Source organism: Euprymna scolopes, chromosome 21 (assembly GCF_053919585.1).
Source record: "Euprymna scolopes isolate OS-2025 chromosome 21, ASM5391958v1, whole genome shotgun sequence".
NCBI classification, from domain to species: Eukaryota; Metazoa; Mollusca; class Cephalopoda; order Sepiida; family Sepiolidae; genus Euprymna; species Euprymna scolopes.
The window spans coordinates 14,626,831-14,644,263 of NC_136502.1; the positions used below are offsets into that span (position 1 = coordinate 14,626,831).

General features: G+C 32.2%; 1 protein-coding gene across 3 annotated transcripts in view; it reads left to right on the forward strand.

The window, feature by feature from the left end:
• Nucleotides 1-15,063, forward strand: part of LOC145242009 (uncharacterized) — a 47,889-nt gene extending 32,826 nt beyond the window's left edge. For all 3 annotated transcript variants that reach the window (XM_080104898.1, XM_080104899.1, XM_080104900.1), the window contains exon 4: nt 7,987-15,063. In XM_080104898.1, coding sequence (XP_079961024.1) covers nt 7,987-8,582 — 596 coding nt within the window. In that variant the 3' untranslated portion in view covers nt 8,583-15,063. The remainder of the gene's footprint in view (nt 1-7,986) is intronic.
• The last annotated feature ends 2,370 nt before the right edge of the window (nt 15,064-17,433 follow it).

Genomic DNA, 17,433 nt, shown 5'->3' on the forward strand with positions numbered 1-17,433 from the left:
TTGCTCGGTCATACAATACGCTTAAACATGATATTTTAATTTTTGCAGATTGCGTATGTATTATAATAGAATCAATCCTCTATTGAATATTATATATTAGAGGGAACATTTGTTTTAGTGATGTGTATTCAAAGTCACCACTGTGTTAAAAAAAAAAAAAAATCCGTTAAACCAAGTAAAGAAAGGATAGCAGTTGTGTTGGACAATTAAGTATTTCAAACATCAGATATATGTGCCGTCCAATTGAAAAAAAATTATCGGTGCTTGTTAAGATATAGTTGACAAATTTATTTATTAAAAATATCGTTTTAAACAAAAACAATATTACGTACTTAATTGTCATGTCAAAAATAGTAATATATTCAGAAATTTCTAAAATTTATCAAGTAGAACAACTGCTATTGTGCTTTTTAGTTTAAAAAAAAAAAAAAAAAAGAAATCTATCCCTATAGACAACAAATATTGCAACCATGAACAAGTAATCTAAAATATTCGTTTCAGAGTTATGTCCCCTGTGTGTAGACTCCTACTGTCAATTTTATAACATCTAAGAAAAATGCAATTTTACCCCATTTTTCGTAAAAATTACTTTTAATTATGTATGACTTCATACTCAATGATTTTTCATAATTTTTGGATGTATTACTATTACAGTTAGTAGCAGATTTCAAATTATTTAAAACTTTATAACAGTTATAGTATGATATGTAATAATAAACTTGTTTGGTGATGTGTATTCGAAATCGCTACTATTGTTATATATTCGGTGCGGCTGGTCATTTAAATGTGCTTTTCAGTCTATGTAATGGCTATGTCTACTTTTGTAACTGGTCAATGATATATACACATTTTGCAGTACAAAATAAAAATATGTCTACATTATCATTACTACATTAATGAAATACAATATTACTACATTATTGCATTAATGAGTAAAAGTGTCTTTAGAAAGTGTTTGGGAAGCATTTAATACAGTAAATTACATCCGATATTCATGGTTTTTAAATATCCGCCATCACATAACATCTGCAAATAGTGAGGGAATACTTTTTTATTTTATTTTATTGAATTTTTACCCCAAACAAGGCAAAGTGCCACTTTGATGTAGGGGGCTACTATCTGGGACATAATTTGCAGGGAGTTGAGCAGCAAGATGTCTGTTTACATTACACTTGAGCTTTTGCGTGTCAGTACAGTCAGGGAAGCAGGGACTTGGACGGGAATTCCAAAGTCTAGCAGTCTTAGGGAAGAAACTATTAGAGTAGACGGCTTTCGGGCATCTGAAGATCCCTACTATGTGGGGTGGAATTTTGCTGCTTGTTGGGAAGGGGAGGGTATTTACATTGAAGGCTGCAAGTTTGCCAGAGCACCTACCATTAAAATATTTGTAAATCATGCAGAGGAATGTAACAGTTCATCGATGTGACAGAGGTTGAAGCTTAGTTGACAGTGTGCGACCTATTAGGTTGGCGACTATGGTGATACTGTATATTATTTTAAAGCAGTGTTAGGTGCATCATAGTTGTTATCCAGATTTTCACTTCGTACCGTCTGTAGTAATTATCCGATTTATTTTGTAATAAAAGTTAACTGTTATGGAATGTTTCTCATTGTTATCGTCATTTTGATCGTTGTTATATTGATAACGTTTCAGTTATTCTAATCTACGGTCTTCTTCAGTTGTCTGTAGTCTGTTTTGAATTTTAAACTGATCCTTTATTTAATCCATTATTTATTTACTGGTAATAAACACATTGATTCCAATATAACTAATAGAATAAATAGTTAAACACAATCCAAAGACTCTCTGTTCTTGTAGGGAGTGCAGAGTGTCACTCCTCTTTTTAAATGCATTTTGGCAGGAATAATTAAACTGGCACCCACCTATTGAATGTTAAGGATGATTTATAATGAAAAACTGAGCAGGATCAAACCCACATCTCGGTGATCAGAACATTCCCACTTTTACTGAACATCAGATCGGCTGTCGCATGTCACGTGGTAGAAATAAAACATACCTGACACAGAACACGGTTGATTATTATTTGAAATAAAATAACTGTTGTTGGATTAAAAACCACCTACAAACGTTAACTGCCAACATAAATGCCCTATGGACGTGGCTGCATTGACAGTGAAGGTGAAATCCGAGAGTGGGTGTCACAAACTATTATATAAACGAAAACAAAATTGAGGTAGAAAGTTGACTGGCAATCAACCTATCACATCTCTGTGCCTGTTTTACAAGTGTTTTCATATAATGTGCTCTGATGAACTCATAGCACTTGTGCCCCTCCCTCAACATACATACTCCTTACTAATCCGACAAGCAGCAAAATCCCACCCCTTCACTGTTGAGGTTCCTAGATGCTAGAAAGTCTTCTACTCTGATAATTTTTCTTCAGACTGCTACACTTCGGAATTTTATCTCTGTTTCCTGCTTTTATGTATGTACTGACATGCAGAAGTTTAAATGTAATGTGAACAGACATTTTGCTGCTCAACACCCCTCAGTTCCCCTGCTATGTTCCATGTAGCAATTTTCATTGTTTGGAATGAAAATGAGTTTTAAAAACAAGATTCTTGTGTATCCTTTTCCCCACTCAACCTCTCCCACTCGTCCACTCTCACCGACAATAAAGATATATAACCATATTTTTATAGATCACCTTTGCATGACTAAAACTGACGGCTTTTAAAATTATGCCTTGGTGCAATAAATAAATGTCAGGGTTTTTTTTTTTTTTTTTGTTTTTTGGTTTGTTTTTTTTTTCCACTTAATGGTAACAAACAATATATTACAAGTTATAACTATTTTATTTCTAATCATGTTATTGAACAGTAAATTTCTAAAAAGGATGTTGTCCACACATTTGATGATGTGAAAACTTCCCCTTTTCCTCTTCGTCATTTCATCCAACGCATATCGAGCACATTGTCATTTTAAAGGATAAAAATAAAAATAAAAACAAAAAGTGAAATGGAATTTTTTTTTTTTCTTAAAATGAAAGGATAAAAACAAAAAATGAAATTGAATTTTTTTTTTTTTTTTTTTATAAAAGGAAACAAAAAACAGGAACAAATAAAATTTGATTAAAAAAAATGTTTAAATGATAAAACTTAAAATAAAAAAAAATTCTGCAAGCGCTTAAAAAACAAACGTTTGTGATTCAAATTCTAATCACATGAGGCATTTACTTTTAACAACTGTCCCTTTTAGTCATGCAAGGTTTAGTCTTATCTTAAAAGCCTAAAACTGCATATCTGCTGCAAAGTATAATATATTATGCTATACTGGGGAGGCAAGTAAGTGGGTACTACAATATATAAAAAATGTAATCGACCATTTTTTTTTTATTTACTACTACACCGAAGTGTAGAGGAGAGCCTCACTAATTCCCAAGGATTATTACTCCACTTTTTTATTTATTTATTTACTAGTGGCTTATTTTCAAGGTCTTGATTGTCACTTTCTTCTGTTTCACTTGGATCTTCTAACTTATTGGCAGCTGCTTCATAGTGACGGCAAAGCTTCCAGCCAGGAACAACATGGTAGCCCTTCTGCTTTAGCATCTCAGCCATGTCTAACTTGATAGCACAATCACCCTCTACCTTCTTTTTGTGCTTCAAAAAGATGTTGCAGCACTTTGTATATTTTTTCTCAAAGTAATGCCCCAAATGAAGTTTGTGATACCTGCAAATGTTAGCAACAGTTTCATCAGTGAGTGTGACACCAGCTCTTAATTTGAGCACAGTTCCTACATCATGCTCTAATGCAGTTATTGGTGTTGAAGATGGCTTCAGATTGCGGCGACATGCACTCTTCATTAGTAATCCAAAAGAACATTAAGGAGCACTTGTCATGAATGATGTATCTCCTCCCTCTCGTTTCCTTGATTCAGAAGACATTCTTAATTTATTGCTCTGGAAGAAAGATGTGAAATAATTACTACAATCTGATAATAAAAATTATAGTAATAATTCACAATGAGCAGAATATGCAATACTCAACTGCAACATTAAGAGATTTATAGACAGTATAATACACAAATGATGTAACAGTAGCACATTCTTGATCAGAAACAAAGGCACTGTAATCAAAGAAATGAAATTTGCAAAAAATAATATTTATCTTCTTAGTTTCTGACCATTCAAATTTGATAATGAAAAAAGATTTATTATGGTAATTTCTAAAGTTTGAAATTCAACTGTATGTATTTCAAGGTGCTACAGAACTGCAATTCTGGGGTATAAGAAATTCTATTTTAACCATTATTATGCCTTGAGGTTAGTGGGCTAAACAATAATTTAGTAAGAAACCATAAAAAAGTGACAGGAAAGAATAAACTTGGATTATTGACAAACTTAGAAGTTCACACCAAAGAATGCATTATTATATCAATGCAGCGAGTAAATAGCCTGAAAGAGAAGAAAATTAATCATAGCAGCGATGAAATATAACTATGAGACCATCATAACTAGCCAAAGAGACACACCCATTTATCAAAAAGGGTTTCATGTGGAAGTTTCTATGCTGAAGATTACCCTTTACAAATATATATCTTGTTTTTGAGAGCCACAAATGTTGACTTCCCTGTTTGTCTTTGACAGTATTTAACATCATGCTCAGGTAATAACTCTGAACAAACTGTGTGGAAAATGTATCACCAGAAACAGAACAAAATTGATCAATAAAAAACATAACAGCAAGAAATCATAGCATGAATTCTCTACTTCACAAGTCAACGTAATGTCATTTTGAGTGAAACTGATCAAGAAAAGTATATCCATTTGAATCAACATGAAACAATCAGAACTGAAGTCAATGTAGTGTCTTTTGAGTGAAACTGAACAGGAAAAAGAACATTTAAATCAACATTTAAAAAAAGAAGCAAAGGACATTATTCGGATATCATATGATAGAGGAATTTGCTCTGACACTCAAACTTGATTACTCAGGTGGACATGATTCTGAACAGCTTAAATGCATTGATTGAAAGGAATTGCTGATTTAATGGTTTAGAAACCATGATCAAACTGTCCAAAAATTATGAACTGCACGGCACGATTGTATGATGTGTGCCTGAAGGTATAAATAAAAAAAACACAATATCTTATTCCCACTGACTTTTTGGTAAACTGAGTCGACTCTACACTACCCCTAGTCACAATTCATCAACACATACAAATTAAAGAATACTGTTATCATGATCAGTACTATTCTACTGCACATTTTTAATTAGATCATAAAAAAGAAGGAAAGAGAGGGTTAGATCTTGCCTCAGTTTGATAATTAGCAGAATGTTATGCTTAAAATGAAAATGTGACCACTTCATTCATCTCTAAATGTTACCTTACATCTTTCCTCTAAATTTTAAGCTGTTGCTATCTGCAAATTAAAAGATAATGGCCAAAAGTTGTTTTTTTTTTTTTAAAAAACTCAACTGTCCAAAACTTGTACATAACATTATATCATGAAAATGGGCTCTAATGGGTCGATCCAAGTCCTTTTTCAGCTCTAGATATTGATCATAACTTAAGATTAGATTGTTGCCAAATTCACCAAAAAATCCTTAAATTTTTATAAGTCAGAAGTTTAGCAACTGTAGGGTGGTGGACTAGAGCTTGATTAATTATGCACTCAAATATTCTGGCGAAAAGAGGGAGGAGGCTAATGAGGCGATAATTTAATGGGTTAGTTCTCTTGCCAAAATTCTTGTAAACTGTTACCACAGAAGTAGGTTTGCAGCAGTCAAGAAAGCATGATTTGTTGAAGAGTTTGGAGAGAACTGGAACAACCTCGGCGGAGCATTTTTTTAATAGTACAGCCGGGATGAGATCAAGTCCACATGCTTTTGAGGTGTCTAGGTTTTTTATGATACCATGTACTTGAGAATGAGTGATTTTCAGATCATCTAGTGTGCCGACTGTTCACAAAGGAAAATCTGGGAGGGAGTGGGTTTGCTGGGTCCAAAGTAGAGTTTGAGGCAAGCTGACGGGCAAACATGTTAGCTTTCTCGGTTGTCATGCAAACAATCTCATCATTGTTGAATAGTGGGGGAATTGTTGATTGCTTATTATTTATTACACTGTTGTAGATTTTCCAGAAGTCATGAGTTCCTAATTTCTGCACTTCAATGCGTTTTCTGGTGGTTTCAGTATATTTCTCTTAGCTGTTGCTACTTCTTTCTTACAATTACTTCTAGTTTCTATAAATTTTTGTCTGTTTGTACTGGACTTATGCCGTTTAAATCTGCAGTATGCATGCTGTCTCTAAGCAATGGCTGCTGCGCAAGTAGAAGTAAACCATTGGGAAGAGTAGGGTTTTGTTAACCTCTGTGTGCGAACATGGGCTTCAATTGCTGCTTTGAACCATTCAGTGATCTCATTTCTGCACTATTCTGTAGGAAGAGAAAAGATATTTCCCCATGGGGCATCTCTGATCTGATCTCTAATGGCATCCCAGTCAGCCTTATTGTAATACCTTGTTGTTTTGAGCAATGGCTCTTCAGTTTTGGGTTGAAAATTTAGGGTGGTTTCTACCATTATCACAGCATGATCATCATTCCCGAGTGGACTATGGGCATTTGTTACACAATCTTCAGGAACTGTTGTAAGAAATAGATCCAGAAGTCAGGCTTGTTGGTCCTGATGATCTGGGAGACAGGTTTGGAATGTTACTGCCTTTGTCAAGGAATGGGATATAGAAAAGTTATGGATGATGTTACCAGCTGTGTCTGTGTAGTTAGAGAAGCCAAACCAATTATTGTGGTGGGCGTTAAAGTCATCAAATACATGTATTTAGGTGCTAGTGTAAAGGGAGAGTGCTACATCTATGCTGTCAGAGTACAGTCCTGGGTCGAGGGAGAGTGCTAAAAAAAAAAAAATATATAGGGAGCTAACGCTATGTTGTAAAGTTAGTTTAAAGCACATGAAGGCCTGGTCATCTGATTCTAGTTTAGATTCCCTAACTATTGGGAGGGTGTTACAAATATAGACTCCAAGTCCATGCATGTGTCTGTCAGTCCTTACGACAAAGTGGAAGATAACCAGACATGTTAAAGTGGTTAGAGGGGATGGAGAAGTGCAAATTAGTTTCACTTAGTGTTAAGATATCCAGGGAGTTTGCTAAGAGAAATAATTCTACATCATCTATGTTAGTTGTAAGTCTACGGATATTTGTAAATGCAAGCCTCAAGGGAGGAGGCAAATCATTTTTCGAGTGTGTGTCTGGTTTGATTGTTATTTTGGATTGAGCTGTCATTTCATTTAATTTTATAGTTTGAGTTTAGAGTGAGAGGTGCTAGCCAAAGTGGATGTGCATAGCCACCGTCATGTAACACAAGAAGACCATCAGCAAACTCTTCATCCACAGGAATATGGCCTCGGGGAATGCTCACTCGAGATGAGTGCAGGGTCCGTTTTCATGCACGACATGTCACTACAAACACTTGATCTTCATTTTGCAATAAAGATTGTTTATATAAGAATATGAAGTAACAACTTTTAAGTCTTGAGTATGTCTTTATTGAGGATTAAACTCTAGTCTTCGAGACCATTAGCAAACACTTTATTATGCAAATATATACAGCATAATTACATCGACACACAGGTTCGTGTTAGATCATCGAAAGTTAAGCAACGTTGAGCGTAGTCAGTACTAAAATGGGTGATTATTTGGAAATACCAGGTGCTCTCCGCTTATCTCGGCATTGTTTCCAGTTGTCTAGCACTTCTTCTTGCCACTGAACTTAAATAGTGCTGATTCAGGGAGGTGTGGTTGGGGACTGTGCAACCCTTGCCTCACAATTACAGGCGCAACTGTCCATTGTCTCTTGTGACTGAATGGAGGCATCAATCGATATTATGCAAAATGAGTATTAAAAGGTGTCGGTTTTTGTTTTATTTTTTGTTTTGTTTTTATTTAATTAACTTTCTAACAATTTTTTTTTTTTTTAATAAACTTTCTAACTTGTGAATTTCCAGGTGAGAGACCGTACTCATGTTTCCAATGCGATAAAGCATTCGCTCAGAAGGCCCACCTGACCATCCATCAGCGAACACATTCAGGTGAAAAACCCTTTACGTGCGTCGTTTGTGACAAAAGCTTCCCACAGAGAGTACACATGAAGAAGCACGAACGCAGCCACAGCAGCGAAGAATTGGCTCGAGCAGGGGTCAGTCTGGACAGCCCTCCTCCCAGTTACAAGCAACAGCAGCAGCAGCAGCAGTCTCAACAGCAACAATGTGTGCCACCTCCACCTTCGCCGCCCCTGTCGTGCGGCTGCAACTGCAGCTGTATGTCTCCCCCGCTCTCGCCGTGTGGAATGTCGCCCAGCCAACAACCACCACCAATAACTGGCAAACTATTGACCATCCAGACTTCATCCATGGCCGCAATATGCCCTCGCCAGATGTCTCAGCAATCGCCTCCCCATATGATGAGCTCTCCCTGCTCACAGAGGGGGGATAACGGCTACAGCTGTTCCAGGTCCTACCCCGTGTCGCCCAAGTGGTCTTCCTCCTGTGGCAGTTCCTGTGGTATGAAGCCGTTAAAGCAGGGCATCTCGCAAAGATCCTGAAAAAAAAAAAATGATGATGGTATCGGATGAAACTTTCTTGTCTCAAAACTCTAAGAGCAAGCACCCAAGACTTGTTTAAAAAAAAAATGAGGGGGGACTGCTGAAAATTAAAGCAAAGGAAAAGGAAATAATAAAAACAAAAAAAAAAGAAATTAATATTCGACATATTCAATTCAGAAATTCAATTTTTTGACACGAATATGGAAAGTATAAAACACAAAAATTTGCAGTAAAAAATGTTTAGGTTATCGAGTAAGCAGAAATGGATGTGGTCTCAAAATATATATCTATAAAAGGAAAAGGTAGTTTGCTCAAAACCTTGCTGGTAAACAAATATGTAAGTGCATGAGAAGTCTGTTAGCAATGTAGAAAACGAGGATGTTGAAGTGATGTGACATTTGAATAAAAACAAAGATCTTATTATTATTATTTGAATATTTATTTCTTTTACAAAATCGATCACATATAAATCATTGAATATGGGCTTAGAGTTTAATATAACCGGGATTGTAAATATTTTTGATATTTCCAGAAAAAAAAAAAAAAAAAAAAAAAAAAAAACGAACCAAAAGAATGACTTTTTTATAGCATATTTTATTTTTTGTTTGTTTTTTTTTTTTTGGTTTCTTTCTTTTAAAGAGATGCCATTCTTGAAATTATTAAAGACATTTACCACCTGTTATATTAAAGATGTTTACTGACTTGTGATTAATTGTAGAAAAAAAATAGATACATGAAGATTTAAACAATCAAGATTTTCACTCGTTTGTCTGTTTTTTGTTCATACATTACATCATTTCAAAATACCCCCATATTCTACACTGCTACGGCCATCTTATATTTGTATGAATTTTTTTTTTTTAACAAAATATACTAAAATTCTTTGCATTCAAAAATTCAGGTCTTCAATTGGATTAGGAGTACAAATCAATCAATTCCGTTTTAAGTCAAAAATTACTTTTTAAATGCCAATTTTAAAGGCTTCAAAATTCCTTTCAAATGGAAAAATTTTTCAATAAACATTTAGCTATTAATAAACGAAAAATCCATGAGTTTTACAGTTTTTCAACTTGATAAGTGAGCTTTGGTTCCAATCAGAGTTTGAACACAAAAGTCAAGTATTTTGGCTCATTTGTGCTACACCAAGGGAAAACTTTCATTCTTAAATGTGCCTCTGTTATATCAAAGAACCCAGGTACTGCTTAAATTATGCCACAATGTAAAAAAAAAAAATATTAATTTTTACCCCACCCCCCACCCCCTCTCTCCTCCAGAGAAAGTGGTGGGCGCTATACTTATAATTTTTATGCAAAACAAAAAATCAGTCTTACTTAAACAATCGTCCTTATGTGTTTCGTTAGTTTTTTTTGTTTTTATCATTTAGTATTTTTTTTTTTTTATTTGTGCACAAAAAATGTGAAGAGTAATAAACATTCTGTGTAGATAATATGCCGACACTTGTAATAATAGTTTCAATTATGAAACGTTTCTTTTCATTGGAAGTTTCTAAGAATTTATGCTAATGAGTTTTAATCTAAAAACATTGGCCTATTTAAAAAAAAATATTAAGACTTTTTTTTTTCCTTTGTGAACCAATTGAACTTCGTCAAACTATTGTCTTCCTATAAAAGGGAGATGACCCAAATTTTTTTTCACCTCCAACTTTTATAGTCAGAATGTGGCTTGACAAAGTTCATCTAATTCGCAGTCAGAACTAAAACATGTTCGCAAATGTATAGCAAATTTTTTTATTTTATTTTATTTTTTTTTTTTACAAATAAAAAAAAAAAGAAAAGATATTACCAGTTAGCAGCTCTGTTCATTATTATGCACTATTCTCTGAATTTTTTTTTTACCCTGTTGGTACAAACTTTACACAGATTTTTTTGACCTGTAAAAAAAAAAATGGAATATGCACAATTTAAAAAAATTGAAAACGTTTAATTTATGATGTGTCTTAGATTTTTTGGTTCATTGTTTAATTGACTTTTAATTGCTTTGTATTGTTTAAAAGCTTATCGACCGATTTTGGTTGAAACACCACAACCATAAATATTCAATTAATTGAACTTGCTGTTTTCACAATGGCTATGTGGGAAATTCAGCTTTGTGAATGTCACAGCAGATTTTCCGCCAAATATAATCCATCTAGAACTGATCGAATTTGAACTCTGCATGACAGATTTGGTTTTTATTTAAAATTCAACTTGGTTAAAAAAAAAAAAAAAAACAAATACAGACAAATCTTTATGATATATGTACACATCAAAAGAACAAAGATGTTGTATTCCAAAAATCACATAAATTAGTAGTTTTTTGGGGTTTTTTTTTTAACTAAGAGAATCAAATTTTATGGCAATAGCCAGAAGATGCCCTGTTGTTTTATAATGTGTTCAAATTCAAGAACGACAACTCAATTTGACTACCTAGAATTTTGTTTTATTCAAAATACTTAAAACTTTTAACCACTAAAAATTGTAAATTTTGATTTTCTTAGTTTTAAAAAATAACTTGATCGATTTACATGATTTTTGGAATATGAAATTTTCATTCTCTGACAAATAAAGATTTTTCTATATTATAAGTCATTCTAAATAAGAACCGCATATTTTGTATATCACAATGATATCAAGTAAATCAATTATGCTTTCCCCTTGTAGATGTACAGATGTCACTCATGGAATCCTTAATAACATGTTATGCGGTAGAACCATATATAAAATACAATTAAACTTGAATTTGGCCTGTCCACTAAGTTTCATTCATGACTGTCTGACAGTCTTTGTTTTATCGTCATTTAAAGATAAGCATGCTTGGATGAAATATGCAGACTTTTCAATAACTTTGATGCGCTGCTCTTGATGCTCTTCTGATTTTGTCTATGATGATGGCCTGCTTCAGTTCAGAGATAGTCTGCGGATTGTTTCGATAGATGTTATCTTCAAGATGATTTTTAAAGATAAAAATCTAAAAGGTTAACGTTTGGTGAGCGTGAACTTCATTACAGATCTTATCTCCTACTGATGAAACTATCACCAAAATGTCCCCTATTGAATGGTAAACTAACAGATGCATGACTGAAATTTAGTGGACGCATCCAGCATAGACTGAAGTTAATTTGTACCAAAAATGGTTGAATTTCAGAGAAGATTGTGAATTTTATTCCATATTTGAGACCAGTCTTTATGATGCTTTGTTCAGATAGGTTTTTTCTTTCTACACACCAATTTTGAGGTGACCCTATGTTCCTCCAAGCCCCAATACAAAGAGGAGGATTGGGCTGAGGAGATCATGGTACGTTATCATTTCTGACACTTTCTTTTTCTCTTTTGTGTACAATAATATTTTTCAAATCCTACCATCCACGAAGGAAAGAAATCTAAAATTATATGGAAGTCAATTAACACTGACAGTACGGGGACATTTTTCTTTCTTTTTCCGCTACAAAATAACCTACAACGTTCTAAATTTCTCCAGCTTTCCTGAACACTGATCCAGTCTAATAATACAGCAACCATTTCTAACAATAATATTATTTCCTTTTTTTTTTTTTTTTCTCAATCCTTCCATTTTGCACCTCCTTGTTTAGCATTGCTTGTTTACATCTACATTTAATATTTTACATCTGCGATCCTATTTCGTTAGTCATTTGATTTTAGACTGGAATAATGTTTAGAAGAAATGGAGAAAATTATGTAATTTGTAACTGTAATGGAGCCTCTGATGCGCTGTAGCAAATAATCGAGACAGTGTGTGAAGTGACGTTATGGCAGAGGAAGAAAAGAAAAGGGGAAAAGAACACATGCATTTTTTTTTTCCTCCTCTTTCTCTATTATGATGTCATTTTGCGCACTGGCTTGGTCATTTGCGGATGTGTTATGCTGATGCTACAAACATTAATGTCTGTTGCATAATTATAAAAGTCTGAGTTTTTTTTTGTTTTTTTTAACTGCCTCAAATTTCTTGTAATGTCTAGTTTTTTGGGGGTTTTCTTTTTTTTTTTTTTTTAATATGAAAAATAAAACGATGTACAGATGTTAAAATGAGGAAGATCTGTACTAAAGCCAAAACTTTGAACTTTTCTGCTTACCGATAATGAATTGAGTTGTTACTATGAAACGTTATGTATACAAGGTGTCTCCAAAAAAATATACTCACACTTCGAATGATGATAAAATCTTTATAAACAGAGTGAAATGAAATATCTTTGAACACAAGACATGTAATTGAAGACTCGTGTTTGCAAATGTTTAAATCGATAACCATTATTGTCTAGACAATGATGATAATGCCCACCAAGAATTTGCAAACGTAACAAAACAGGTCATTGTTTTTGGGGTTTTTTTTATATATATAGACGTTCTGTATTTCTTTACATGTATCATGGTCATTATTGTCCATCTTGGATAAAGGGACTTGAGGAAGGTAACCCTTAATGCTAATAGTGACCCTGATTACAGGGAGGGAGGGGTATTCATATCGGAATGGTTACCATTTGGATTTTGACCTGTAAATACAGATCTACATTTTCTTTTCTTTGTTTTTGTTTGTTTGTTTTTTTTTTTTTTAATACAAATAATGAAGAACTTTTTTTTATATTCATGATTTTAATCACATGGTGATTACAAACAGCAGATTGATTGGGGCTTCTTTTTTTTTATTATCCGCACCCCTCAACAAATTTCTCTCAAACCTTGCATCCCTTAAAATTTATATTGTGTTCAAGTTTTATGAATTTCAACTAATATTTTATCAAAACTCGCAACATTATTCAGCAGCTGATGCCTGAATGTATTTAATAGCATTAATAAACACGTTTATGTCCTAAACTTTCGGATGTTCTGAACTCCCGATTCAATACGTGGTTTGAATCCAATCTATTTCGCCATTTAATGGCCAGTTAGTAACAATACTTAACTATAAAATGAAAGCAAGAAGTTAATACGTTGAAAAAGAAAAAATAAACAAACACAGAAGAGTAACATATAGCCACCCCAGTAATATGGTCTTGTCTCCCCAGGGTTGGAACTGATTAGTTAATACGTAATAGGTAAAAAGAAAAGAAAAAACTGAAATCCATAAAATGTTAAAAATGCTTACATAAATATTTCTGAATTTTCTAACACTTAACATGTACTAATTCCATCTGCAACTAATGAAATTTGTTCAGTTTTTTGTTTTTTTTGTTTTATTTTTTTTTATTATGCTAATTTACTTAAAGATGATTAAAGTTTGAGCATTGGGAAACTAATTAAAATTACTTTTTCTTTTTTCTTTTTTTTTTTTCTAATTTTAATGTTAGATTTGTTCCAGCTATTAATTCTGAATTTAATTTTAATTTTTAAAGTTTGAAAAAAAAATGGTTCTTCATTATAATAGCGAAATTTTAAAATTTAACTATTGAATTTCAAGTAAAACGAATGGTACATACATAATTGTTGTGTAACAGTAATTAAAATATCCAAAAATTACTAAAAAAAAAAAATATGGTAAAACATTAATTATTAATGAAAACAGTTTTCAAAGACAATTAGTGAAAATTAAGTTTTGCTAAAAGAAAGAAAAAAATAAACAGGAGAGTTCAAATGGTAACAAAAGGGAGGTAAATATTTTCTGAAAACTGAAAATCTTTGGCTAATTTAGTGATAATTTAATTATTTCGACATAACTTGAAATTAAATATTTCGAATGTCACTATTATAACAAAGAACAGATAAAACCATTGATCTATATTTTTTTTTTTTTTTTTTAAATGTGCATGCACTAATTAACATTTTTATTTTAACCCAGTGTTTTTTGGGGGAGTATAAGATAAAAATAACTCTAACGGTCTTGAGCTCAATAATTTCCTGGCCGAAATCTGTCAAGATTCTGATGCCTTCATTACTCCCCCTCCTTCTCATACTATTTATAACAGAATAGGTTCTAATTTCATCTGGCTACAGAAATGAGTTCTAATTCATCAAAAGGCATGTCTGTTAATTATATTTTCTTCTCAGTTCTTGTCCACAATTTCCCCTATATTTAAAAAAAAAAAAAAAAAAAAAAAAACTGATGTATGTGCTTGTAATTAAACGAAAATATCATATTCCAAAAATCACGTAAATTGATCAAGTAGTTTTATTTTTATCAAGAAAATCATTTTTAAGCATTTAATGGGCATTGATAGACATTGCACAACCTAAATCTCACAAGTTTGAATTGATAGATTTATCTCCCTTAATGTCTGTGTGTGTGTGTCTGTGTGATTTTTTTTTTTTTTTTTTAAAGATTGTTTTCAAAATGGCTAAAAAACAAAACAGCTGTTTTTCAGTTGCCCATTAAATTTGATCTTCTTTAAAAATAAAACTATTTGATCAATCCATGTGAATTTTGGAATTTTAGTTTTGTCACTGGTAGCAAATTTTTCTTTTTTTTTTTTTTTATTTTATTTTTTTTTATAGATAGGGGGAATTCTGAACAAGAACCTTTTCCTCATTGTTTAATGGCAGTCATTTTAATTCCTTTTAATAATCTGCAGATTTGAAGAGGAACAGAATTTGTAATCTCCAATTCTAAGCAGTTCCTTTTTTTTTATAGTTGTTGATGCAGTTTGAAAATTTTATCATTTTACTTTTCTGTTGTCTGTTTATGTAAAGGCAATTGTAAAAAAATGTATCACTAATAAGAAGCCATTTAAAATTGTTTTCATACAATGATTTGAGCTGAATTATAAATTGTCAGTCGTTAAACTTCACAGGTATCATTCGTTATCTGTAAACTGATCTGCAACTTGAGTTTCACGCATCTATAGGAACTTGGGTGCCGTAACCCATTCTTAATGCTACTGAAGAAGAAATGAACTAAAATTGGGATCATGTTCATACTAATATGGTGAGAATTTCTCACCATTTTTAAATAAAAAAAAATTTTATTTGCTTAAATATTTTTCAAATAGGAATGAAAAAATGAATTTTTTTTTAATCTGATTGTAATAATTGTAGATCGAGTGAGGCTTTAGTTTTTTTTTAGTTTTTTTTTTTTTTTTTTTTCAATTGTCAATTGATTTGAATCGATTTGATAGTTGAAATTTGTAAAGATCCATGGAATGTTATGAATGCTTACAAAAGTCAACCTTTATAGCGTTGTTGATGAGAAAGGAGATAATCCATACAAATGTCATCTGCAACTAATTAATTTTTTTTTTTCAATAAGAGTCATTTACTCTCAAGAAAAAGTGGGTCCTGTTCATCCCAAAATGGTGAGAATATGTATTCTGACCACTAAAGGTTTGCATTTACAAAAAAAAAGATTATTGAAATACCAAATTTTGCAGTCAAATGAAATTACTCAATCATATTTTATATCCAATTTTTTCTGTTTTTTTTGTTTTGTTTTGTTTTTTTGTTTGTTTTTTCTGCAATCGGGTATGAATATCAACTGCTGCTGTAACATTTATTTCATTGAGGTGCAAATTTTTCATCGCTGCAACTACACATATTCAACTCTGTTTCAGTTTCAAATGATAACACAATAATCTAATGACACCTTTGAGTTGATATTGCTTTTCTTCAGATTATTGTTGATTTTATTTTGATGTAATGTTCATAAATTTAAAAAAAAAAAAATTAGCTGGTAGAAAAACCTGTTGCCCTGATCAAAAAGAATGGAGGAAACATTGCCATTAACAAATAAGCAACTGCAGTCGTATTTAAAATCGGGAAGAATTATAAATGAGCAATAATATGCCTGAAGACTGCCAAATTAGAAATGTTGATTAAAAGAAATGAAATAAGACTTTTTTTTCTTTTTTTTTTTAATTTAATTTAAATCAAAAATTTAAAGAATGCAAAGGAAGCATTTAAAAAATAAATCTGTCATCAGTTTAAAAAAAAAAAAAAAGTCATCCAATAAAGAATATAATCAACAAAGGAGTCATATTTAAATACAGGGGAAAAAAGCTCAGGTTATTTAAATAAGTTGTAAACCTGAAAACATGTTGACTGAAACAGTCCAAATAATATATAATATATATATATATATATATATGAGATGAAGTCTATATTCCAAGATGTTGTCCATCGTACCATTTATTTCTTTCAGCATCTTAAAATGTTTAATTCTTGACAGCACCTGTTTTGTAATATAGATTTGTCATTTATTTGTATATGCTCTATAGTTACATCGAGCTTCATGAATTAAAGGATTGGTGTGAATAAAGGGTGAAATATAATTGAATAAACATGTGCATATTAATAGTGATGCAGACAATAGTCTGAAGAGATGCAATGTAAGTAAAGCCTTCTACATCCCCCCCCCCTCCAATTATCTTTTGGGCTGTTAGATTTTCATTTAGGAAATGAGAATCGTCTTTGGATTTTGGGTGTCTTGCTCATTGTCGAGATTCGGACCATTCTTTGAATTTTGGACAAGAAACCCGGATTTAGTGCTTAAGAAGAGTCTTCAGCTCTCTTTAGCTGTAAGTACATTTTACATGCTGGTAAAATCTACCAAATATATAATAAATATTTTAAAAATTAAAAAAAAAAAAAATCTAGGCAACCAAGAATTTTTGTTGCATGATTATCCAAAAGGGGGTAGGGAGGTGCATGGTTGATCCAATGGATATCCTCACGGAGTTAGAAAACTGATTTATATCAAGTTTAAATCATATTTTATCTTTTACAACCATTTGCACGTAAACAATGTATTAATGCTCTACCCCCCCCCCCCCCGTGCCTCTCAGGTATGGATAAAGCAACTTATGTTCAGTTATTTGTATACAATATATATTGTTTCTGCATTAAAAATGGTCTGCTATAAAACAAACTGAAAACCTATTTATCTGATCTATAATTTGCATATAACTGAT